Source organism: Bos taurus, chromosome 12 (genome assembly GCF_002263795.3).
Source record: "Bos taurus isolate L1 Dominette 01449 registration number 42190680 breed Hereford chromosome 12, ARS-UCD2.0, whole genome shotgun sequence".
Classification (NCBI taxonomy): Eukaryota; Metazoa; Chordata; class Mammalia; order Artiodactyla; family Bovidae; genus Bos; species Bos taurus.
Window position 1 is genome coordinate 47,507,178 of NC_037339.1, and position 25,594 is coordinate 47,532,771.

The 25,594-nt window shown below is 37.0% G+C and overlaps 1 protein-coding gene across 3 annotated transcripts; it reads right to left on the bottom strand.

Moving 5' to 3' along the window:
• Positions 1-393: 393 nt before the first annotated feature.
• Positions 394-25,498, bottom strand: DIS3 (DIS3 homolog, exosome endoribonuclease and 3'-5' exoribonuclease). Of its 3 annotated transcripts, none has more exons than XM_025000110.2 (21): positions 25,232-25,498; positions 24,470-24,627; positions 22,036-22,229; positions 21,541-21,614; positions 17,543-17,710; positions 16,634-16,798; positions 15,345-15,458; positions 15,084-15,221; positions 14,370-14,516; positions 13,874-13,990; positions 13,513-13,614; positions 11,125-11,189; positions 10,952-11,036; positions 9,362-9,489; positions 6,783-6,869; positions 4,416-4,572; positions 2,674-2,888; positions 2,400-2,568; positions 2,107-2,265; positions 1,281-1,403; positions 394-627 (listed from the first exon to the last, which is right to left on the bottom strand). In XM_025000110.2, the coding sequence occupies exons 1-21, from the start codon at positions 25,457-25,459 to the stop codon at positions 544-546; spliced, it is 2,877 nt and encodes a 958-aa protein (XP_024855878.1). In that variant the 5' UTR covers positions 25,460-25,498; the 3' UTR covers positions 394-543. The 3 variants fall into 3 exon arrangements, with proteins under 3 accessions (XP_024855878.1, XP_024855885.1, XP_024855884.1); XM_025000117.2 differs by lacking the exon at positions 24,470-24,627 and adding an exon at positions 24,888-24,954 and having other exon boundaries at positions 25,228-25,498; XM_025000116.2 differs by lacking the exon at positions 24,470-24,627 and adding an exon at positions 24,888-24,954 and having other exon boundaries at positions 25,232-25,375.
• Positions 25,499-25,594: the final 96 nt, after the last annotated feature.

Here is a 25,594-nt window from a genome sequence, read left to right on the forward strand (position 1 = left end):
CACCTGGGACGCCCTAATATGAGATAAATTAAAGATGGCAGAGGAAATTAAATGCTGAACACCCTGACAGCTCTGGACTTCATTGTCTTGAAATCTAAAAATTGCCATCCCATACAGTGACACCTTTCAAGACTTAGATTGTTCCTTGCTTCTAAAAATGTTATATTTTCTCCATAGGAAAATTAGTTTTTTTCTGTCAATAGTAGATAAATTATGCAAGACTCATCTCCTCTTCAGTGAGCAGGTGAGTGCTCCCTTTCAGTGATCTTCACAGATTCCCTCAGTTGCTGTCCTGTCACTATATAAGTGATGGTTATTCAATTGAGTTTTTCTGCATAAATAGTTCTTTAATCCTGAAAGGAAGCAGTATGATGGGACAGACACAGTCAACGGTTCAATAAAAATGCAAATTTTAAAATTCATTAAAATGTACTTAGAAGTAACAAACTATCTCACACACTTCTTAGGTTTACAAGTGTTCTCTCAAGATTCTCTTCGTTTTAAAGGAAACCAATCCTTGAAGTTTTTTGTTGTTGACTGTAGCTATTTTTGAAGCTTCTTCTTCTTTCTCTCTGGTTCATTAATGTCCATGTTTGAAGTATCAGCAGAAACACTTATTCCTGGTATCTAAAGTAATGCAAAATGGGAAAAACAGGTGAGTAAAAGCGTAACATGAAGAAACCTCAATCTAATCTTCCTCTTCTTCACTGACACTTTGAGGTTCAAAAAGATGGAGGGATGGTGGGGGGAAGGGGAAACAGTTTTCCACACAGTGTACGTATGTATGTGTATCACACACAAAAGAATAGTGCTTCAGAATGTAACAGGCAGACATGATCTCGAAAGACCGACGCCTATCGTTTGGAAAGGGTGTTTAGCCATAACACTCAGGTTCTCCCACTGACAGCCACTGTCAGCATTAGAGGCCTCAGGTGTGTTGGGGGCAGAACCAAGGTTAAGATCCAATGTCTTAGGGTGAATCACACTTTAAACTGCTTTTCAAAAGTGCAGATTTCAAAACTGGTAAAAATGAAGAACTAGGTAGATCTCAGGATTCCATTTGAGGAACCAAGGAACTCAGAAGCAGCCCAAGATGCCTGGGTTCCCGCGGCCTACGGACATCAGTGAGAAAATAGGATTTCCTCTGTAGATACCTGTCCTGCACACTACTTTGAAGATTCTATAACTAAACAGAAGTAACTCAGGACTGTACCACTGCCTTTCACAAAATATGTACTGTTTATTCCACCACAACACGAACAGTGTAAATCTGGTCTTACCTGTGGTTCTACCAGGGACATTCGGATTTTCTGATGCTGAAGATTGGATGAGTCTAACATGATTTTCACTTTAACTTTATCAAATACATGAAATACTGTATCTTCTATTTTAAGTGATGGTATCTAAACAAAACACATTTTGCTATTTTTAATTGCCTTTTTCCACTTGAAGCTTGGTTCTTATTCTTTATAATTTATCTTCCAAATTAATTTAAAAGTTTAAGTTTAAAAATAACTTCAATATTTAATAAGCACCTAGGTGTTCAACATAACCAAAAACACTAATCTAACACCCTCACATACAAATGACCTATTTATGTGCAAACTTCTCCCTTTCACTCTGGTCCCAATATATTATTCATTAATTGCAGGATTCTCAACCCTTTAACTAGCAAATTGTTGGTCTTGTACAGAAGCACACAGGTAATTGGGCAGAATTTGTTTTGTACTTCTACTAAGGTCAGGGAAGTAGGGAGTGTGTCAGGTAAAACACACTGGGAACTGGATGATAAAATTCCCTTCTTGGAGCTATCAACAGCCATTTACTCCTTTACTTTAATCCATTTGTCCACCAGGAACAAAGCATAATTCAAGTTTTCCTTAGAAGGGAAAACTTTATAGAGTAGAAAGAAATTAGTAACTTTTGTAGATGACAACATATACTGAGGTGAGAAATTGTGAGTAAAACGCTAATAGGCATAAAATTCTGTAGGGTACAAAAATAATTTTACCAGTTAGAGGTACCACTTGCAAGCTACTGAAGACAAAGTGTTCCCCCTCCCACCGAAAGAAAAACCCCAAAATAAAACCATCAGAAATACTGTACCTCATCATCATATATAAGCCGTGGATTTGGTTTGTCCTTTTCTTCAAAAAACACTGTACCTTCTAAACCATACTTTGGGATTAATACCACAATAGCATTCTTCCTTACAAATAGAATATAAGCTTCTTCACTTACTATTCCTTTGCTTTTGAAAAATAACTGTAAAAGAGCAGACAACCTTATTAAGGATTACCTTTAAAGTATTTTGAAGTTAACAACAAAAAAATTCTGCAATCAAATGAAAAGTGAACAAAACTTCATTTCTGCTAATATTAGTGACAGAAGGCAAATACCTGAGTATGAAAAGCCACAGATGCACGCTGAGCGTACTGAGCCATTTTGTGCCGGAAATTGAGATTTTTACATAAATCTGCAAGCTTGTGTTTGTCGGTCAACTCTGGATAAGTACAGTCAGCTCCAATAGCCACAGCCAACAAGCGATGAACAATGATGTCTGCGTATCTAGACACATGAAGAAAAAATAAGAACCATGCCATGTTAGCATTTAAATATCCTTTTACAATTCAAAATATTTTCTCTCTCTCATTTGTTAAGGAGAAAAAGTACCTTCGGATGGGTGAAGTAAAATGTGTGTATATTGGGGATGCTAAGCCATAGTGATGAAAATCATTATCCATTCCAGAGCAGAAGTACACAGCTTGCATCATACAGCGAGTTGCTAATATTCTTAACAGGGTGTTTAGATAAGGGAAAATAGGTGAATCCGCCTGGTCCAAAGAGTCAGCTAAAGCCTTGGCTGTATCAGTTTTAATTTCCAAATTCTGTGAATAAACAGAGAAAAGTGTTAGTCACTCAGTCGTGTCCAAGTCTTTGGGACCCCATGGACTGTAGCCTGCCAGGTTCCTCTGTCCATGGAATTCTCCAGCAAGAATAACGGAGTGGGTAGTCTTTCCCTTCTCCACAGGATCTTTCTGACCCACGGATCAAACCTGGTCTCCTGCATTGCAGGCAGATTCTTTACCATATGAGCCACCAGAGAAGCCCAAAGAATAGGGAAAAGGGATCAAATTAAACATTTAAAAATCATTACCAGCCATGTCTTCAAAATATAACTCATCAGGCTGAAAAAGTATGGTGTCTTTTAACCAGGTAATAAGTGTTTATGCCTTTCAGCCTTACCTAGGAAAACTGAAAATAAGTTTAGTAAAAGTCATGGTGGGTTTGTGTAGTATCAAACCTTAAATTTCTCTGAATTTGTTTGAAGGTACTGAAGTACCAACGCTCTCAAGAAGTTTCAAGGGGGAAAGAACAGTTGGAGCAGTAGTGCTACCTCTCAGTCCAGCCGTGCTCGCCTAATCTTTGTTGGGGTGGAAGAACATCAAAGCAGATCTGGCTCCGTTTCCACATGTTGGGATTTTCTCTACAGATCCTTTTTCTCCATTCAATGTAGAAGTAAAGGCCAGAGGTATTGGTGACTACAGGTCAACATGATGATACAGCAGTTAACTGCCGATTCTACTTTGCAAGATGAGGCAAACACACATAAACTTTCCTTACTCTACCCAGGTCACAGAAAGAAACAGGACAATAAGAGAAAATTCTCCAATTTACAGAGTAAGCCTTGGAGGAGAAGAGAAGCTGATAATGTTCTGATGGATATAATAGGAGCCGGCCCACCATAAAGGTCTGAAAAATGAGAAACCAGCATCCTCCTGTTAGAATAATGCTCTGAGATCCAACACCCTTTCATCCCTCTCTTCTGGACAGGAAAGATGTGGCCTGAGCAAGTGATCCAAAGAAAACCAATGTAAGCCATAGTCACCCCAAAAGCAGGGGTAATCATGTCTAAATAAAGTCTACTAACCAGAGGCAGGGGGTATAAGGGGCTGAGAAAATGGGTTCCCCTTTCTATGTTTTTTCTTTTTTTCCATGTTTGCAAAAATGGACTTCTTTCTTAGGGATGTGAAATAAAGAGGACTGAAGTGAGTTGAAGATAAAGAGAAAAAAAACAACTAAGTCTTTAAAGGTCGGCAGTTCAGAGGAGACATGAAGTAACACAGGCATGAAAAAATGTGTTAAAGCACAGAGATATGGAAAAGTTTAATATGTTCAGGATATTATAAATAATGTAGTTTGGAACATCTGGCTTAAGTACAGGGCAAATGATTTCAATGTGTGAAGAGATGACCATACCCAAGTTAGATGATTTCTTTAATGAAAAGAATTACTGGCACATTTTTGCATCAGGAAACAACCAAACTTTTATGGAAATGTGACTACAGATTATTCAGTGCAAACACTACATCACAACACGAATACAGATGATGTTTCTAGCTATGGAACCATACCTTAGATTTAGCTGCCTTAACAAGAATTTCATAATTTGATGGAGGAGGAGCAGGATGTTTACGAAGCAGAGCGTGTTCAGAAAATTCTTCATGAATTTTTTTTGCAACAGAGATATTGGCAAGTAACATAAATTCTTCCACCATGGAATTTGTCTCTCTGCCAAATGAAAAGACATTAAATAAGGAAAAAGAATGAGATTTCTATATACTTCTATATAACTTCTATTCACAAGTTATCTTTTCTGTTGAGATAATGAAAATTCCTATGCAAACATCATGCGTGTATATACATGTGTATTTTTAAGAACTAAACATCCCTTTCATTCCTCAGTTACTATGCTAACAATCTCTTACAATTTACCTACTGCATGAGTAAATCTTATGCTAAAGGATATTTTACAAGCGGCATTAAAAAACAGAAGCTTTACATGTAAAATCTAAATCATAAGCATTTTCACCTCTTTACACTGAGTCTGAAGAGATTTTTATTTAATTCTGTATCTACAGAAATACAGTTTTCTAAGAATTAAAAGCTATTTAGGTCATATCAATATTGGCTTAAAAAAAATTGAAACTTTCACCAACAAATCCCCCAAATGAAAAGATATCTAAAATAGTTATTTTGGGTGCTTATTATGTCCCAGGCATTGTGCTATAAGTGCTGTTTACATTGTGGTATGTGTGCATGTATATACATACATATACATATATGTATATACATAGGAATATAGGTATTAGTCCTATTTTGTAGATGAGAAAACTAAAGATGTGTAATATTAATCTCTCGCTAAAGGTCAGAATTACTAGTGTAACAGGATATGGGCCCATTATGACTTGACTTCAAAACTCAACCAATTTGATACTGTTTTTCATTAAACACAGTAAATGATTTATGTATACAAAATATTAGTAAATGATATGCTGTTTCTTTTCAATAATTTTATTTATTTGTTTGGCTGCACTGGGTCTTCACTGCTGAGAGGTTTTCTCTAGCTGCAGTGAGCAGGGGTCACTCTCTGTTGTGGCGAGCAAGCTTCTCATTGTAGTGTCTTCTCCTATTGCAGAGTATGGGCTCTAGAGTGAGGAGGCTTCAGCAGTCGTGGCCTGCAGGCTCTAAAGCACAGGCTCAGCGGTTGTGGAACATGGGCTTAGGTGCTTCTTCCCGGACCAGGGATCAAACCCATGCCCCCAGAATTGGCAGGCAGATTCTTAACCACTACATCACCAGGTAAGTCCCTGTGTTCTGTTTAATAGTGCTTTCTCCCAATTTACTGAACACGCATTATTAATGTCACTCATGTTTCCTTCTTTAACAACATAACTTCTTGACAAGACTCCTGAAGTATATTAATTTTTTTTTTTTTTTTAATTAGGAAGACCTCCAAACATGTCTTTAAAACTATGGGGACAATCTCTTAGAATTGTGGCTTTTATTCTTGGTAAGAAGAAATGGGTGATGTTCTACTTTGGTAAAACAAGATTCAAGACTTTCCTCAAAAGAGCCCTTGGTAGTGGGTGTACACTGTTCCTACTAACATTAGACTTATTTGCATAGTTTACCCAAAGGTATTTTTAAATTGTAGCTCTAAAGCTGTAAAGCACACACTGGTCCTAACTAACAAACTTGAGTATAATCCTGTTTTTAATTCTTGGTCATCTGCTAGAAAAGTGTAAATGCATGCTTAATTTCAGAATCACCTTATATAACAGGTATGGAAAGAGGCCTAACTCTGACTTAATCAAAATCAGCCTTGCCTCAGGGATCGAACCCAGGTCTCCTGCATTGCAGGCAGATTCTTTACCGTTTGAGTCACCAGGGAAGCCCTTGCCTCCTAAACCTTAACATAAATCAATAAAACAATAACAAGGCTTAACCTCTGACTATTCTTCACACACCCTATGAGTGTGTACCACTACCAATTCTATTTTACTTACAAATAAATCAAGGTGTAAAGAGGTCAAATAATTTGTCTGGAGTCATTGGCAGAAATGGGATCCAAATTGAGGCCGTGTGACTTTAGATTCCAGGGTTTTGGCCCAGGTCTGTCCTATCACAGTATATTCTCTATTAAATACTTAGGAAATTAATGAGGGCAATCCTCCTTTACTTACCATAAGTATTACTAGTCAAGTTCTAATACACCACACATTAAGACATATGAAGCTGGCAAGTTTTCTTTTATAATACAAATAAGGTATTTGAGTTTTAGATGAGACTAGAAAGTAAAACCATATTTATTTTTCTCTACAGAAATCATAACTCCACTAAAATAGATATTTGGGGGTAGAAACATTTTATTAATATATACACTAGATATTATATTAAAATAATAATCTTACCAACTACCCATCAAAAAAATTGCATACCTGAGTTCCTTGGTCTGCAGATCTATAGGATCATGAGTTTCACTGTCCATGTGGAATCGAACTTCTGGAGAAGAAAGAGTCAAAGCCCTAAATAAAATAAGGAGGTGAATCAGTTATGTGAGCAGTAACAGATATAACTCTGGAAGTGACTCTTAAAACAGAAATGATTAAAGCAAGTATGTGACAGTTTCTTTTTTGAAAGCTTTATAACCACCTGCTAACTTTTATGTTCCTTTATATTTTCACAGATGGCCCAATAGTTTACAGTTCTAAAATCAATTTTAAAAGGCAGGACAACATCAATACAACAAAATGAGTCCTTGTGTTTCTCAGGATAAAGAATGTCTTCTGTACCCAAAATGAGAGGGTTTGATAAGTTTCATAAAGAATGCAATCAGTTATATTTTATTTACTACAGGAAACAATGTATTAGGGTGAGGGATGGTGGAAAGAGGCAAAAGGGAAGCTGCCCTGGGCAAATGAGTGGCACCAAAAGATCATCAGTTCAAAAGTATCTTCCCCATACACTCAACCAGCCAATGAGGAGACTGATAAACCACAACTCACGTTACAGATACTGATGGCTATTAGTATCTGAGTACTACGTGTCAGATAATATACCAGGCTAAGTGCTTTACATGCACAGCTCATTTAAAGATTTGGCAAGTTCTTCTTTGAAAAGTATATTCCCACAAGGCAAGCATAATGTGGTTTTACACCATGAACCTATCTGCATCCGGTCAGCTCCAAATCAACCAGAAACTAAATTTTACTGAGGCTGGGTAACTTCAGACAATCACAAAGAAGGGGAAAAGATGAGTTTGGGGCAAGTGGGATTCCAAGTCCTTTTTTCCCTGACTCACCTTTACTGCAAGAACTACAGAAGGAATACGAGAGGAAATCTGACAAGTATGCCTTTCTTTCCATGACAAATAACTTGAGCAATACAACAAGGTTCTACACTACAATTAATGTGTTAATACAGCTTGACCTAAAGAGCAAGGTACACTAATCATATTTGATCATTATTTCTTCACAGAACATTTAAAACATAACTCTTATCCTTTAAGATAGACATATGACAGATATAATTTAAGACAAAACATATCCTTTAAGAAGGTGAAAGATAACCTTCTTTTTTTTTTTAACTGATTGCTTTCTCTATTCACCCTAAGACTGAGAAGACTCAATGATAGATTTTTCCAGTAGATGAGTATCTACTTTCAAAACTAGAAGTACAGAGTGTTTTTCAAATTAAATAAATAGCTTTTCTGTCCTAATCACAATCTACATTATAGATACAAATCTACATCTCTTACTTTAAAACTGCCAAAATAGTTTCAATTGGTTTTATTCACTTTGCTTTTACAACAAACCTTCTGATACTTGGCATACTGTAAACCTTCAATAAATGAATACAATGAAAAATGTGTTGTCTTGCATTACAAAAGAAATCTAATTACAGTCATCTTATTTACGTCTTAATGATAAATTTGAGCAATAAAGTTTTCACTGGGTTTTACTGCATCCAAATTATCCTTTCAATTTCTTTTCAAATCAGTTTCAAGTTTAGTATTTAGGATCATAAGAAAATTCCCAGAAAACTGAAATATGAGTAGAGTTAGGTAGGGGTGGCTCAGCATAAATACCTAGAACACCACTGTCCAATGGAACGTCCTGCAGGGATGAAAATGGTCTCAATCCACCTATCCAATATGGTAGCCACCAGCCTGCTATGTGGCTCCTGAGCACTTGGAATATGGCTAGTGTGACTCAGGAACTGAATTTTTAATCTTCTTTAATTTTAGCTTTAACAGGCACATCTTATGAAAACAGCAGAGATCTAGAGTTTGCACTACCCAACAAAACCACTTTCAGTAACCACTTGTGACTCCACTTTGGACGGGCATGGGCATCCAGAGACCAACATATGAAAGGCTCAAGTTCTTGCTTTACTCTGACAGTTGATGTTTTTCAAGAATCAAATTTCTTCTGACTACTTCAACAGATTTGGGTACGTGGATATTCCTTAAAACTCCTTTGCAGTCAGGCAAATGCCATGAGATAACAGCTAAAAGATGTGAATCTGCCGCTACTGATCAGATCTTTGGTAAGACTGCTTCAATGTAACCCCTAATCATTTAAAAACTGAAGATGCTGGATTAAACATGCTCTAAAAATCTCTTCCAACTCTAAGTGCAAGGACTTCATTTGTCTTTATTGAAACATCTGAGAAAAAACATTCAGTCCTGAAAATCATTTCTAGTTAAAATCAGGAACAAGCCATAGAAAAGTCTCAAGAAGATCTTCCCTTCCTACAATTTCTTCAAGATCTTTAATTCAGACATATCAAGGTCTTCAACATAACAGAACTCCTGAACAAACATCAGTCCAGAATCAAGTTGCTAATATTTAAAAAGGTAGCTAGAAGAAATAGAATGTATCTACTTAAGAGTCCCTACTCAGCCTATTAAATAATTCATCATTGACCAAGATAAACACTTCATAAAGAGTTCACAAGTTATCGTTAACAGCAGGACAGGAGAATTAAAATAAATCTTAATATTTTTGAAATGTACCCTTTTTCAATTCTTCCTTTTTTCAAAATTTTAGCTAGTTTATTTAGTCCACGGAGACTAGTAGTAATATTATCGTTCATAGCTGCTGAATCAATTCTCATCTGAGCTTCAGCATATGTAAGGGAAGCCTAAAAAAAGAAACCGTATATTAATACAAATGCTTATAAAATCTGGTTTACTTTTGAAAATTTATGTTTCCACTATAAAATATCCATGATTTCAGAAAACCTAAAATCAATAACAAAAGAGATTCCTAGTTATAATATTTATATTGAATATTGATGATTTCTGGTTCATTAACTCTTATCTGATGCATTACACAACATAAGCAAACTCACATTAAAACAAAATTAAATGGTAGAATTGTTGAATTCTCATTTCTTTCATTGTTCTTTTAATGCATAAATACTTAGGAAAATTTAAAATAAGATAAAAGGAAGGTTAGATTATTCTTTGATAACGACTGTCAAGTGAAATCATTTCCAGATGACCAGTACTTCCTTACACACAGCAAATAATAAAACCATAAGAATCCAGACATCATGTTTTATAAGAAATCTACTAAATACCCCAAATTAAGTATTTAATCTAAGAATTAGAAAATCACAGTAGAAAAGACTAATTTCCAGTACAATCCAAATAAACAGCTTTCTGCTCTGCTCCTATATTTCCCTCCTCATGGAAAAATGCCATTTTTTTAGCCTTTTTTTTTTTTTTAAATAGTTTTGAGTAAAAATCAGGAATAGTAAAAAAGAGTTAGGTGATGCAGATCAGGATAGATTCTTGGGAGAACCAACTTATCTACTAGGAGCAAAAAGTTCCTTGTCTATAAATTTTTTATGTTACATATTTACTAAGTTTTTTTCATATAAAATTTTGCTACACTAACCAACTTTGGGAGAATTATAAACTCACCTTATTTAAAAATACAAACCTAGGAAAATTTAAATCATTCACACATGACTCCTTATCAGTTTCACATGAAGCTTTATTTCCAACCACTAGCTAATCAATAAAGAATTATGTTAAAGGGAGAGAAAAAGAAGGTAAACTTAGAAAAGAGATCACTGGAGAAAGCGGGTTTCGCAGACAGAGGAAGATTCAGAGCAAAATGAGAACATAAGGCAATCGGATGAAAGGTACAAAAGAAGAAAAGGAGTGAGAAACGTCATCTGGCTCCATTCTGTTTGAACATCAGTTTCAGACTAGCTCTACTAGAATTCAACAGTGGCTCATATCACTTCAGTGAAAAAGTGTGAGGAGCAAGAAGATGGTTTACACACCATCTTTTAAAATACTAACCAGTTATAAATTGGGGTAACTTCAAATACTGGAGTTCCTACATTAGGGCTAAAAGAATCTACTTGGTCACCTAAGTATACAGGCTTTCTAAGTTTCTGAAGACAGAAAAACTGCCACATAATCTCATTTCTAGATAACATCAAAAATTAAGCAGATACTGAAAACAACAAGATTTAGTGGGAATACTGGGGAAAAACTTATTAATACGCCTAACTTTTTCAAAACAATCTAGAACATTGTTAAAAGTAAAAAAGACGTGCAACATGAAATATTAAACATGAAACCAACCTTAGAATTAATGACACTTTTGGTAAACCTTGTTTTTAAGATTTCAGCATTGTGAGTCATTTCCCAAATACATGAAAATGCCAACCTATGGACAAAAGTAAGACAGTATTTGTTAAAGGGAATCAGTTAAAGTAGTAAATACTATGTTTTTATGAAGAAGCGTGCATAAATACCTGTCAACATTAGATCTCAGGGAACATAAGTTAGAGCTAAGCAACTCTGGAACCATGTCAATCCTCTGAAATAGATAAAATAAAAGTAGCAGATTACTGAGCTATATCCATACATTTATTTGAGGTTCTATTCTCAAATAACATTGATGTTCTAAGCGGGGGTGCAGAAGCCCTCTGTAAATAGAATTGAGACAATGTGAAATTAAAAAACAAGTCTATTTCTAGAGAAGTAGAGACACACAATTTTTACAAGAGGGAAGCAATGGGCTTCCCTGATAGATCAGTCGGTAAAGAATCCGCCTGCAGTGCAGGAGACCCTGGTTCATTTCCTGGGTTGGGAAGATCCCCTGGAGAAGGGATAGGCTACCCACCAGTATTCTTGGGCTTCCCTGGTGGCTCAGCTGGTAAAGAATCCGCCTGCAATATGGGAGACCTGGATTCAATCCCTGGGTTGGGAAGATCCCCTGGAGAAGGGAAAGGCTACCCACTCCAGTATTCTGGCCTAGATAATTCCATGGACTGTATAGCCCATGGGGTTGCAAACAGTCGGACATGACTGACTGACTTAAAAAAAAAAAAAAAGCAATGAAAGAAAACTGGATTTCATGTCAGTGGTAAGTTCTCTACACTACCCACCTAGCTGTGCCCTCAAAGTTTGAAATCTCTGCTCTGTACACAATGTTTGTACTAGATAGCACACACAAGCCCTAGTAACTCTACAACGGGACCTTCCTCCAATGCTTCACACCAACTGCATGGTGTTTTCAACACCCTTAAAAAAGAGAAACAATGAATTCTTACGGAAAAAAGGGACACAGAAGAACTCTGACAGTTAATTAAGTTTGACTTTCCCTTCTACTCTCACAAGTTTTCTCTGTAAGTTTCTGGGAGCACACTTAATGAAGAAGAAATAGTAATTGTGACAGAACAGACTCACGACTTAACTATACATAAAAAAATGGAAAATATATTAATTACTCAAAGACAAGTTGACACTTCACAACAACTCATATCAACTACATCTACTTGGTATTTGGCTAAGTAACAAAAAACACTGCAATATTTTCACTGATTTAAGGTCGCCTTATTCTATGTATGTCCTTTAGCTAATTCATATACTATTCCACACTGTTTCAGAATCCAAAAGTGTCCATGATTATGACAAACTACAAAATTAACAAAGTGATTACTCAATTTCACTAAATACTGAGGCTCTCCCTTCCTCAGGAAACACCTCAGATGACTTTATTAAGAATAAAACATTCATCTGCTGATGGACATCTAGGTTGCTTCCATGTCCTGGCTATTATAAACAGTGCTGCGATGAATATTGGGGTACACGTGTCTCTTTCCCTTCTGGTTTCCTCAGTGTGTATGCCCAGCAGTGGGATTGCTGGATCATAAGGCAGTTCTATTTCCAGTTTTTTAAGGAATCTCCACACTGTTCTCCATAGTGGCTGTACTAGTTTGCATTCCCACCAACAGTGTAAGAGGGTTCCCTTTTCTCCACACCCTCTCCAGCATTTATTATTTGTAGACTTTTGGATCGCAGCCATTCTGACTGGTGTGAGATGGTACCTCATAGTGGTTTTGATTTGCATTTCTCTGATAATGAGTGATGTTGAGCATCTTTTCATGTGTTTGTTAGCCATCTGTATATCTTCTTTGGAGAAATGTCTATTTAGTTCTTTGGCCCATTTTTTGACTGGGTCATTTATTTTTCTGGAGTTGAGCTGTAGGAGTTGCTTGTATATTTTTGAGATTAGTTGTTTGTCAGTTGCTTCATTTGCTATTATTTTCTCCCATTCTGAAGGCTGTCTTTTCACCTTGCTAATATGATGGAGTATTACTCAGCCATTAAAAAGAATACATTTGAATCAGTTCTAATGAGGTGGATGAAACTGGAGCCTATTATACAGAGTGAAGTAAGCCAGAAGGAAAAACACCAATACAGTATACTAACGCAAAAATATGGAATTTAGAAAGATGGTAACAATAACCCTGTGTACTAGACAGCAAAAGAGACACTGATGTATAGAACAGTCTTATGGACTCTGAGGGAGAGGGAGAGGGTGGGAAGATTTGGGAGAATAGCATTGAAACATGTAAAATATCATGTATGAAACGAGTCGCCAGTCCAGGTTCGATGCAGATACTGGATGCTTGGCGCTAGTGCACTGGGACGACCCAGAGGGATGGTATGGGGAGGGAGGAGGGAGGAGGGTTCAGGATGGGGAACACATGTATACCTGTGGTGGATTCATTTTGATATTTGGCAAAACTAATACAATTATGTAAAGTTTAAAAATAAAATAAAATTAAAAAAAAAAAAAAAACAGATGACAGAAAAGATGTATCAAAATTCCACTTTAAATTTAACACATTTACCTTTTCACAAAGATATACAGTTGTTCCCCTTCTAGCTGACTCTTGATCCAAAGCATTTCCTGGTCTAATAAAATGGCTAACATCAGCAATATGAACACCAACCTTAAAAAGATAAAAAGGATGTCAACATGCTTAACTGGGTAAATGTACTAAAGGAATTCTAGTGAGAAGAAATTCAGCTAAAAGGAAAAGACAACGCCAGTCACAGTTACCATTTCAACTTTCTCATGCCCATGAGTCTCTGTAGCTACAACAGACTCTACCTGACATGAATAATTCACAAATCCTACAATGGGTCAAAAGAAAATTAATTCAAGACCAGAACTATTTTTGAATAGAATGTCATCATAATTACAAATACCTCCAAATTTCCATTTTCAAGTTCTCTACAATGGAGAGCATCGTCTATATCAGTACATCCTGGGGGGTCCACACTACAGACACACAGATGTCTCAGGTCTTCTCGGTTTTTCATGTCCTAAAAAATGCCATATTATTGAAAAATAAAAAACAATTTTGGTGGTACAGATGTAACACAGCTCTATAAAATCAACAATAATTAAAATAAAAAGTAGCTTTATTTCTCAATGATAACAACACTTCATGATTTATAATTTGTGAACCCCTTGCCTTTGGAAAATGTGATATCAGCCAGTGTCTGTCCCCTAGAAAAGTCTGTCTTTTAGTAAAGTAAATGATTTTCGTGATAACCTAAGCATTCTGTAGCAAACTAAATGCAAGGTAGGAGGGGGATAAGGTTTCTACATGGTTTTTAAAAGACACATACAGAAATCAAATAAAACTAGTAGCTCAGATACAGTAATTCATAAAGTCACTAGGAATTCTTTTCAACATACCTTCTCAGTGATGCTCCAGGGCATCTTTGGTAGAAAGCTAAGAACAGCCTGTGAAAAAGCCTGATGGGGAACATCATGCTCAAGTAACAAAACTTCTGTTTCAGTCTCTTTGTCTCCGACTTCACCTAAATTTTTAACAAAGTGTCCCTAAAACCAAAAAGTATTATAAGACCTGTGTATTTTACAGCTTTCTGTTTATTAACTTATATTTTATTATTACACTAAATGGTTGAACATTTTCCATTACCACTTTAGTATTTCTAAATTTTCTCCACAATTCTTAAAAATGACCATTAGGTAAATTAAAGCTAAAAACGACAAGACTTCTCAAGTGATTTATGGTGGAGACTTTCTGAGAGTTCAGTTCTCACAAAACAAGGTCTCTGTTTAGTTCCTATTATCTCTCAAGTTTAAAAGTTGCTTCAAATATCCTAGCCTCAAAATTTGTTTACTAGAATCTACTTAGGTCTCAAACACTAATTTTGTAGTCAACGTCACCAAAAATTACTTGTTGGGAAGTCTGAGTAAAATTAACCAAGTGATTTACATTGGAATTTCCTAGGATTAATTTTCAGATTGGATGTAATACTTAATACTCCTAAATTTCAGCATGCATTTTATATAAAGACAGATTCTATTTTCAGTAAAAGAAGCAACTTTATTCCTAAAGTTTTAGTTAAATAGTCTAACATAAAATTATTACTTCAAGCTTACATTTGGATATCTGGAATTTCTCGGCCAACCATCAACAGCAACAATAATTCTCCGTCCTTCTAACGTAGAGGCCTGTCTGGTTTCTATCCGAATTCTAGGGATTCTCTTATCAGCAGGAGTAAAGAGATGTCTTCTTGACTAGAGAACATTAGGGAAAAAGAATTTACACTCAAAAGGCTGGGGATGGGGGCAAGGTGAGGGCTCTAAATTCTGTTCAATGTACATTACTTTCCATCACATAGCAACATGCTCCTTACTCACCTCCTTAATATCAGACTTGGAAAGCATGCCACAATATGGTCTCCAGTTCCTTTTTATTATCCCAACAACTCTACCTGTAGGCTTTAACATTTTTTCATTTACAGCAGTCTTAAGCTGAGATGTAAAAATAAAAGTAAAAACCTTCAGTTATCTGTCCTGTAAGGGTAATGAGACAATTTCCCTTCAAAATCAGAATACAGATACTAATACTTTTTCAGGCAGTAAATTATGACATAAAACTATGGAATTTTGATGCTTCAAGATTCTATGCTAGAGCATGCCAAACAAAACCACAAAAATAGTTCTATAATAAAGCACTACCAAAAAAAAAAAATCAAAAAGAGAAAACTGAATAAATATGTGAGAACCCAACTCTTCAGTTTTAATGTGAGGATTTACTGACACATATCGATGCACATGCTTATGCACAGGTCTGGTCATTAATAGGATTTTAGTAGTTTCCAGTAATGAGCACAGTGGTACTGATTAATTCATTTTAAAAAAAGAGATGTATCTTTAAATGCTTGTCTTATTCAAAATATAAACCCAAATAAATAACAGTTCTTACTAGAAATACCAAAAGAACCCTATGGTATTTCACCTCTAATACTCTTCTGTGGCCTGGACCTTGTAAAGATAATGTTATAGTAAGACTCCAAAGTAGTGATCATAATTCATATAGAGAAGAACTACTAATGTTCTGTGAATTCCAACTACTTGTATCATTCTTATAATTCTAAAATGGAAAAATACCTATCAGGTAGACTTTAGGTCATAAAAAACAACAGAAACGATTCTCATCATAATAAACATGGTAACAGAGAAGGAATTATTAAACAGACCTATTTTTAAGGGCCTAGAAGTACATCTATTATGCTGAGGGGATTTTAAACATTGCATAAATGCATTTTGGAAAATTTTAAATCTGTAAAAGAAAAAAAAAAGAAAATTTTATTTACTTAAACCTAATTCAGCTAGATCATATACCTGAATGTCAGAGTTCAAGTTTCATACTCAAGTCTTTTTGTATTTTGTATTTCAACCTGTTTATTTGAGCAAAGTAAGACACTAATATAAAAGACTAAGTTAGAGGAAAAGAAATCAACTATGTATATGACATACATTAAACCTATAGAACTATAATTTTATTCCATAAATCTGAAAGCAATGAAACTTGTTTCATTGAACTGTCTCCAAAACTGTTTCATTTAATTTTCTCCAAAGCTAATATGTTAACAAATTAATCAAAGCTACACAGACAAAAAAATAAAACCTGTTTGGTTTCATACAATGCATTCTCTCTCCTCTTCTTTCTCTATATCATCTTCATTTTGACCTTCATCTTGTAAAACCACAGAAGATGGTGCTACCCACTGATGCTTGGGAAGAAGCTCCACAGCCACAATATCTTCATGAATAGCTCGGTTTAAATTTTTAAGTCCTTGTAAGAGTATCTGTGTGAATAGCAAAGAACACATGCCCAGATATTTTCAAAGGCAGTATAATAATGGGAAGGTTGCCCTAAAGAAGTTGAGATATATTCTGATGTTTCTATGCTTCTATTTCCCTTCCTTTATATTTTCTCTTCCTTCATAGTGTCCCTTTCCTCTGCCCTCTAAATTTCTCAGTATCAAATAGAAAAAACAATGTCAGAAAATACAAGTTGTGTTCATGTGTTCCACATAACTCTTACATTAATACCAGAATTTTTAATCTCTCTAAATCTCAGGGTCCTGATTGGTAAAACAAAAGAATGCCTACTTTTATAGGCAGAGTTGAAAATTAAATGAAATGCAGCATTCAAAGCACTAAGACAAGTACTTGGCAAATAGCACCCCAAAATGACTGCTGTTTGCTTTAAAGTGTGGGAAGCCCTCTGGAGCAATTATACATTAGGTAAAATAGTATTTCCCATAATAGATCATAATGCAGAAAACAGATGCACTATAGCGGGGTTTGTTTTTGATTGATTATATTTGTATTCTCTTAAAAGGGGTTAATAGAAATTTCTTTTCCTCAATAAGCAGTTTCCTGAAAAAAAGATTAATTCTATCATCTGTGACCTCTCACATAACTTACTTTAAGCTCACAAAGTAGGAGGATAAAGCAAATTTAAATTCTTGTACAAAAATCTGAAACACTTATGAAAGAAAAAAATGAACAGAAAATATTTGAAATGAATTCATGTACACACTTGCCTCTTTATTGTCTTCGTCATCACTATGGACCCATACTGTAGCTTCTAAGTAATTTTCCCTGCTGGCTCGAAATGTCCCTTGAAGGTATGTGCCAGATTTGATGCCCTGTTGTAGCTTACTTAACGGAAGATGCTCTGAAAATATTGTTTTTCCACTTTCTATTTCATTCTGTGAAATAAGCAAACCAAGAGATATAGTTAGTATGTGAGTCTTTGGTATGCTCCATATACAACTATTATCACTATCAGGTGTTATTTAAAACAACCATCCACGTTACAGTATATACAACTCATGAATTTCAAAGAACATAGCACAGTAAGAAAAAAAATGCTTTTAATTCTTAAGACAACATACACAAACATTTCCACTTCATTACATTTTGCTATCAGCCGAAGAAAAAACTCTATGTACCCCTCCAACCCCATCCAGGCCTCCTCAAATAAAGGTGTGTAGCTATGTGATCAAGTGAGCGGGCAGGAGTATATAAAGGGTAACAGGAAACCTCAAATGTATGAGAAGACTGTGGTTCCTGAAAGCACAAGAAAAGCTACTTTTAGATTATTTTAAACAGCTAAGGCCGTTAGACAGAGGTAGACTGGGGCCTGCTGCAGATCCACCACAACACCTGCCAGGATCCTCCGAGACCTTCAACATCCAACAGCCTAACTGCTTGGCTCCTTTAGACTTCTATACTTCCTAAATTTCCCATCTGCTAAGGAGACCACTTTATACCTTCTCTTCTGCCTAACTCTCCAAGTCCCTTGTCTTCCTTCTTCACTCTCAGATAAGGGACCTCCACTTCCACAATGAGAACTGGAAGCAATGAGTCGAGACTCGCTTTATCTCTCCATGCTGAATCTGCTCACCTATGAGCATCTATCCACCACTTCCTCTCCTCTACTCAAGAACTTTGTTCTTCTCTCTCTGAAATCAAATTCTCCCCTGTACTACAACATCCTCACCATCATATAAACATGACCTATTAAAAATAAATACGGATCTATTAAACCTACCATGAACATGACCTATTAAACAGATTAATGATATGGCCTATTAAAATAATTAACTAATTAACTAATTGTACCCTCACAGCCCCATCTATCACCAAATCCTAAAATCAACAAAATATTTATATCAATGAAATACACACAACATCTGACTTCTCACTACCTTAACTTCTGCTACCATGATCCAATTTTCTGTCTTGTCTCCCAGGGATACTAAAATATCCATCTAAGTGGAGGCCCCTGCTTCTAACCTATTCTCCTTGGATCAGGGAAATAGGTATATTATTCTGCTCAATAGCTGTCCAGTGCTCATGGATTAAAATCCAATTTTTCTCCATGACTTACTACATCCTTACACGATCTGGTCCCTGCCTACATTTCTGACTTCATTCCTAACATTTTTCTCCCTTGCTCACATCATCCCATCCACACTTTTAGGGATTTCTCGATCCTGCCAACTTATTCTAACCTCAGAGCCTTTTAACTTGCTATTCCTTCCACATGAAATGCTCTTCCCCTAGTCATTAACTCCTTTAACATACAACATAGCTAAAATGTCTCTGTCTCAAAGGAATTTCCTTTAACATCCTTCCCATCTCAACTTAGATACAATTTTATCAGGAAGCCTTGACATTCCAAATCTGGGTTAGATGCCTTGGCTAAGTATGGTTAGCTCTCCTATCATGTTTGTTCTGAAAACACAAATGTGTTCCAATGCAATTGGTAAATTAGAAAACTACCAGGTGAGAGTAGAAAACTGCATCCAGCTGAACCAAGCTGAATCCACAAACATCCACACACACACACACACACACGCCTCAAACACCTACTGGTTACTTCAGATCACCATGTTTTATTAGCCACACCACCTACATTTGGTGTAACAACTTTCTGTTTAAATCGAGACAACCCTCTTTCCACTGCATCATGAAGTTTTCTGCGTGTGTCCCTAATCACATTTTCCCTTAAGCTCTGTGAAAGTGGAAGTGAAAATGAAGTCACTCAGTCGTGTCCGACTCTTTGCAAACCCATGGGCTGTAGCCCACCAGGCTCCTCAGTCCATCGGATTTTCCAGGCAAGAGTACTGGAGTGGGTTGCTATTTCCTTCTCCAGGGGATCTTCCCGACCCAGGGATCGAACCTGGGTCTCCTGCTTACAGGCAGATGCTTTACCGTCTGAGCCACCAGGGAAGCCCAAGCTCTGTAGTTTTCATTATATAAAATTTTACATGGCACAGTGACTTTGGGGAACACACAAACGTACTATAATAGAACTGACTGCAGTTTCACTATATTCTACATTTACTCTACTCTATCATGCTATACTGTCACTTCAGTCGTGTCCGACTCTGTGTGACCCCATAGACGGCAGCCCACCAGGCTCCCCCTTCCCTGGGATTCTCCAGGCAAGAACACTGGAGTGGGCTGCCATTTCCTTCTCCAATGCATGAAAGTGAAAAGTGAAAGAGAAGTCGCTCAGTCGTGTCCGACTCTTCTCGACCCCATGGACTGCAGCCCACCAGACTCCTCCGTCCATGGGATTTTCCAGGCAAGAGTACTGGAGTGGGGTGCCACTGCCTTCTCCGCTACTCTATCATAGTACATAGTCAAATACTGTGAATTATCAATGTTGGATTACTTCCTGTTTGTTCATTTAGACCTATCCACTTCATTTAGTGCTATCCAAATCAACTCTGTGTTAAAGGAAGTGTTCCTGTGATCTCCAATATGGTAGTCAGTAGGCACAAAGGGCTCTTGAACACTTGAAAGGTGAACAACACAACTGGGAAACTGAACTGTAAACTGAATTAAATTTAAACAGCTGCATGTAACTAGTGCATATATATTAGGATAATCCTATTACCTGTATTCTAAAAATAAAGTCCAGCTTTTGTTTTTTCACTTCTATTTAGTTTTGTGAGTAGCTGGTTGAAAACAGGCAGAGAAAAAAACGCTGTAAAGCTTGGAGGCACATATAATATACTATTATATAAAACCTAATAGTATCTACCATTTACATTTACCATAATTATGTGCCAGGCACTGAGATAAGAATTTTATTAACACTACTATTACCTGAGCAAACTCTGGGAGATAGTGAAGGACAGAGGAGCCTAAGATGCTGTAGTCCATGGAGTCTCAAAGAGTTGGACACGACTTATCGACTGAACATTATCACCATCTGACCCTAACAATGCTATGACATTGTTATTGCCAAACACACTTCACATTCAAGGAAACAAGGTTAAGGATTCCCTCTCACATCCACTACTGCAGTGACCCTCTATTGGTGCCTCTGCCTCTAAACTTGCTGAGATACAATGTATCATTTTATAAATGGAGGTTAGAGTGGTTTTCCAAATAAGTAACATTTCTGACTGTTCTCCATTCCTCCTAGCCACACTCTCATCAACCTTTCATGTTTTCAGCCTAAGAGTGTAAGATAGGGAGCCCAGAATCCTATGTGCTAACTTCTCTTAGTAGCAGCCCTTTAGGGAGACTTTTATATGATAGTTTAAAAATTACTAACAGAATAAATTCCTGAGTCCTCACTATCTGGCCCCTTCCCTTCCTGTCCTACTTCTTATGAGCCCTCCCTCCTCCTATGGAATTAACACTGCAGCTGGATACTCTCTCTCCAGTGCCCACCACTTGTTTGTTTGTCAAATATCTACTCCTTATCACAAGCCAGCCATGAATTCCTTCACTGATTAATCACACAAATAGTGCCACCTTGTGCCAGGCCCTACTTGGGCTGCTGAGGACGTATCAGTGAACATTGGTATTGTAGAAGTCAAGACTTTGGGGATGGCATTTTGATCAAAAGCCTAATGCAGCCATTCGTGTTGTTTATCACCCAACTCCTATTTCAATTCCAGCTTGCCCACTGATATTCCAATTTCTAAATCTGGTAATTACAAGCTTAACATCCCAAAGTGGCTATGTTAATCTTTCACTTCTCAAAAACAAAACAAAGCAAACTCAAACATACCCCTTCTTCAGACAAGCAAGCAAGACGATCTATGAGTTCAGGGTTAGCAGTTAGGCTTTTTATATATTCTTCACCTGAAAAATAAGTTTTTTGTTCTTGATAAATTTAAATGTGCTTTTTATCCCCCCTTAGATTCAGAAGAACATGCTTTATCTTATTTGTGACAGTACACATGTCAAATTTTTTGGGGGCGGGGGAGGGACCCTCTCTGTTGAGGTAGTCAAGCCCAAGACGCAGTGGATCAAGTGTGTCTATAACTTTTATTGCTAAGCCCATTCCAAATGTTGACAGGGAAATTAACAGCCACTGGTGGCACAACTCGCTTAGCTTAGCAATGTTGAGAAATAAAAAAAAATACAAAAACTATCACATTAAGCTATATACGACCATGAAAATACCAGTCAAAAACAGTCAAATGAACATCTGACCATGGGCCTGATGATAATTTTTGCATGCATTTACAAACATGAACAGTCTGGTTACATGGAGACTTACAAGTGAACGCTGGTATCCCTTCTTCTATGGCTTTCTCTTTGTTTTTCCTGTCATTGGTTATGAAGATAACTTGCAGCCGATTCTCTGCTGACATATTCTTCAAATGTTCATTGTACCATTTTGCAGCTACTCGGATGGCTCTATCATTCCTGTCATTAGAATTTTCTCCCTGTAATTGTTCTACGTAAGTTTCTCTAAGTGTAATGAAAAGGGGAAAAGAGAAAGATAAGAAATGGAAATCAACAGAATCAAGCACACGTAAAAAGTCTTTGGACATAAATGCTTAATGATCACTGAACTTAAAAATCAATAGTATATCTTTTCCCCTGAATGTATTCACATTTATACCTCACAGAGGAAATAAATAAGATCCTTCTAGTGATGTTTTTAAGACAACAATTTCCTTGGAAAGAAGAAAATCATATTATTAATGGAATAATAAAAGGGCTAAAATAAATTCATCTCACCAAAAGAAAAAATCAAGATCAGAATTTATACTATAGGTTGGGACATTAAAAAAAAAGTAACAGTTTGTTGGGAAAAAAAAAAAAACTATACTAATATTTTACAGGTCTGATAATGAGATTTCATTCAAACTGTAGATTAACAGAAATTCCTAAAAGCTACCAATTGTATGATTAGATAACTTGTGATCATATGATTAATGCAGTTATTAAATACATGATGCCTGTAAATTATCTACGATAAACTCACAATACATGACAAGGGCCATCAAGAGAATGAAAGACAAGACCCAGATATGACTGCATATTCCTTCTAAGTCTACCAACTCTGAGCTATCAAATGTCAGTATACTTATTTCTTTAAATCTGTCTTCAAAGCCAAATTTAAGAACAATTACAAAATTCAGCACAATAACTTCTACCTACTTCTTAAAGGTTAAAGACTCAATTTCAGAGTTTTATACTTAATATAAATAAACCTGCTTTAATATACACACACCTGTTAATGCTTTTAGAATTATCAAAGACATGGTCATAAATTTCTGAATTGGTTTTAGCATGCCTGAGTGTCCTAATTCTTCCTGTCAACCCCAGTACTGCTAAGCTCTATTCACTACACTTAAGCCAACAGAAGTGTTAACTCTGGATTAAAAATCTGATGGTCATGCTCCACAGAAACTAGGTCTCTGAGTGCTGAAAACCAGTGAAGTTCCTGTTTTTGGATTTTAAGGAGGAGATAGAAATAGTAAGTCTTGAAGTGCTTAACTGATATTCTTTACATAAATAATATTTAAGTGTGAGATATAAGAATAAGGAAGAGAAATTTGAGATATTAAATATTTTTAAAGTTGTATATGCCCATGGGATTTCATTATCCAATCCACTGTCTAACCCAGCAGTTCTCAATATCTGGGGTGATATTGCCCCTGATATCCTCCCCCCTGGAGGACATTTCACAACATCTGAAGACATTCTGGGTTGTTACAGCTCAGGGGATTTGGTGGGGCGGGGCGGGAGGGGGGTTTGCTACTGACATCTAGAGAGTATAGGCCAGGAATGCTGCTAATCACCCTGCGGTGCTTCACACAGCCTTTCCATAACAAAGAATTACCCAGTCCAATATGTCAATAATGGCAACGTTGAGAAATCCTGATTAATAAAAGTAAATTCGATTCATTATAAATTATTTATGTAATACAAGAAATGCACGCTCAGTCCGTCAGTCGTGTCTGACTCTTTGCAACCCGGTGGACTAGCCTGCCAGGTTCCTCTGTTCATGGGATTTTTCAGGCAAAATACTGGAGCAGGTTGTCATTTCCTCCTCCAAGAGATCTTCCCAACCCACGAATGGAACTCACATCTCCTGCATTGGCAGGCGGATTCTTGACCACTGACCCACCCAGGAAGCCCAATGTAATAAATAGACAACACCATATTTTCTAAGATCACACATTAAGTTGAAACAAACATCTTAAATCTGAAACGAATTGTATTTCTTAACCTTACTGTCTTCAATGTGATCAGTTATAAGGTATTAGTGTAACTTTTAAGAGCGCATTAAGAATATACCTGCTTTATATTTTTAAAGCTCTCCTTCACAAACTCCTATATTTAATTAACTTATGTTGGTTATTCATATAATATGGTATATCAGAAACCTAGGCAAATCTCATCTTCCAAAATCTTACTGCTCAACTCATGCTAAAACCAATTCAAAATATAAACATTTTGGAAATTAAAGGACCTACCACATTCTAGGAACCAGGAGACTTTGGTTCTGGCTTTGACCCAATCAATGCCTATGTGACTTTAGCAAGGTCTGTAAACTGTGTAAGAATCAAACACTACTCCCAGAAGTATGAAACTTAACAGTGTATCTTCCAACAATGTCACAGAAGACAGCCAGGAACTTTCACCCCCCAATTTAGCTAATTCTAGTTTTTTGATAACTGAGGTAATTTCCCCCCTACCTATGGTGCTCATTAGTAAATGTGTAGAAATGCTTCTCCTGGTTATTAGTCATATCTCGGATTCGTTTGTATACCGGAGCACTCCTATTTCTCACTTCTTGGAGAACTGTCTGTAGCACGATGACATTCCTGATGGCAGGGTCCTCAAGGACATCAATCTTTTAAGTAAATAAATAAATGGTTATTTTTTCCCATGTTCATTCATAAATTGCTTCTGTTGAACCTAAAACTCTGCCGGTTTTTTTTTTTTTTTTCAATACTACCTGTACATTAAACTAAGGAGCTATTTTGCAACAGAAAACCCTTCAGGTCGATTAAAGAAGAACACGTGTAAACAAACTAGTTACAAAGCTTTGTAGAATGAGTCATTAATAAAGAAATACGTTGGCCCACATGGTTTTCGCTCGTAGGCACTTACAAGCTGCCTGAGGGTCGCAGGCAGGAGGCCACAGAAGCCCAGGTCCCCGGCCTCCAGACATTAAAATCTAAGGCAGAAGAGACAGCAGGAGTTAGAAAGTTGACGTATCTAAAATTCTTATAACTCCAAGAACTCAAAAAAGTAAAGACTGAAAAAAACAAAACCAAAACAGTACAAGGAAAAAGAACCTTGGCCTGGGGGCAGGAGGCATGGGTCCCGGTGGGGTTGCCTCTCCCTGAGTACGTAATGCTGCCCAAGACGCTCCTCCTAGGGTCTCAGTGTCCCTGTCTCCCTTTCTCCTGGTGGGACAGCGGTGCTGCGGCTCCGCCCGCCTACCGGCGCACCTGGTGGAGCAGCACGTTGGTGTCCGGCAGCAAGTAGTGTGGCTGCGGACAGAGGCTGCTGGCCCGGTCCAGGGGTTGCAGCTCGAGGACAGGTCCCTCGTGCGCTCCGTCGCACACCGCGCACCCCGACGCACCGCAGCCTATGTCATCCCGCAGGTAGTGCTCGCGCACAATCTTCATCACGCCACCCGCCCGCGTCTTTTTCAAGAAAGTCTTGGACTTGAGCATCTCGCCTCCCTGCTCGGAATCTCGACCCGCTTTAGTGCTCTTCCGGCGGAAAGTGTCACGCTCGGAGCCCTGTTGCACAACCACACTTTAACCAGAAGTTCGCTCCTTCCTCCTCCAGGATATTAGTGAACCCCG

Coding starts and splice junctions, on each gene's coding strand:
- DIS3 (XM_025000110.2), bottom strand. CDS start 25,459: ATGCTCAAGTCCAAGACTTTCTTGAAAAAGACGCGGGCGGGTGGCGTG. Junction 16,799..17,542: donor ATGACGAAGACAATAAAGAG/GCAAGTGTGTAC, acceptor CTATTCACACAG/ATACTCTTACAAGGACTTAA. Junction 628..1,280: donor TGTCCCTGGTAGAACCACAG/GTAAGACCAGAT, acceptor GCATTACTTTAG/ATACCAGGAATAAGTGTTTC.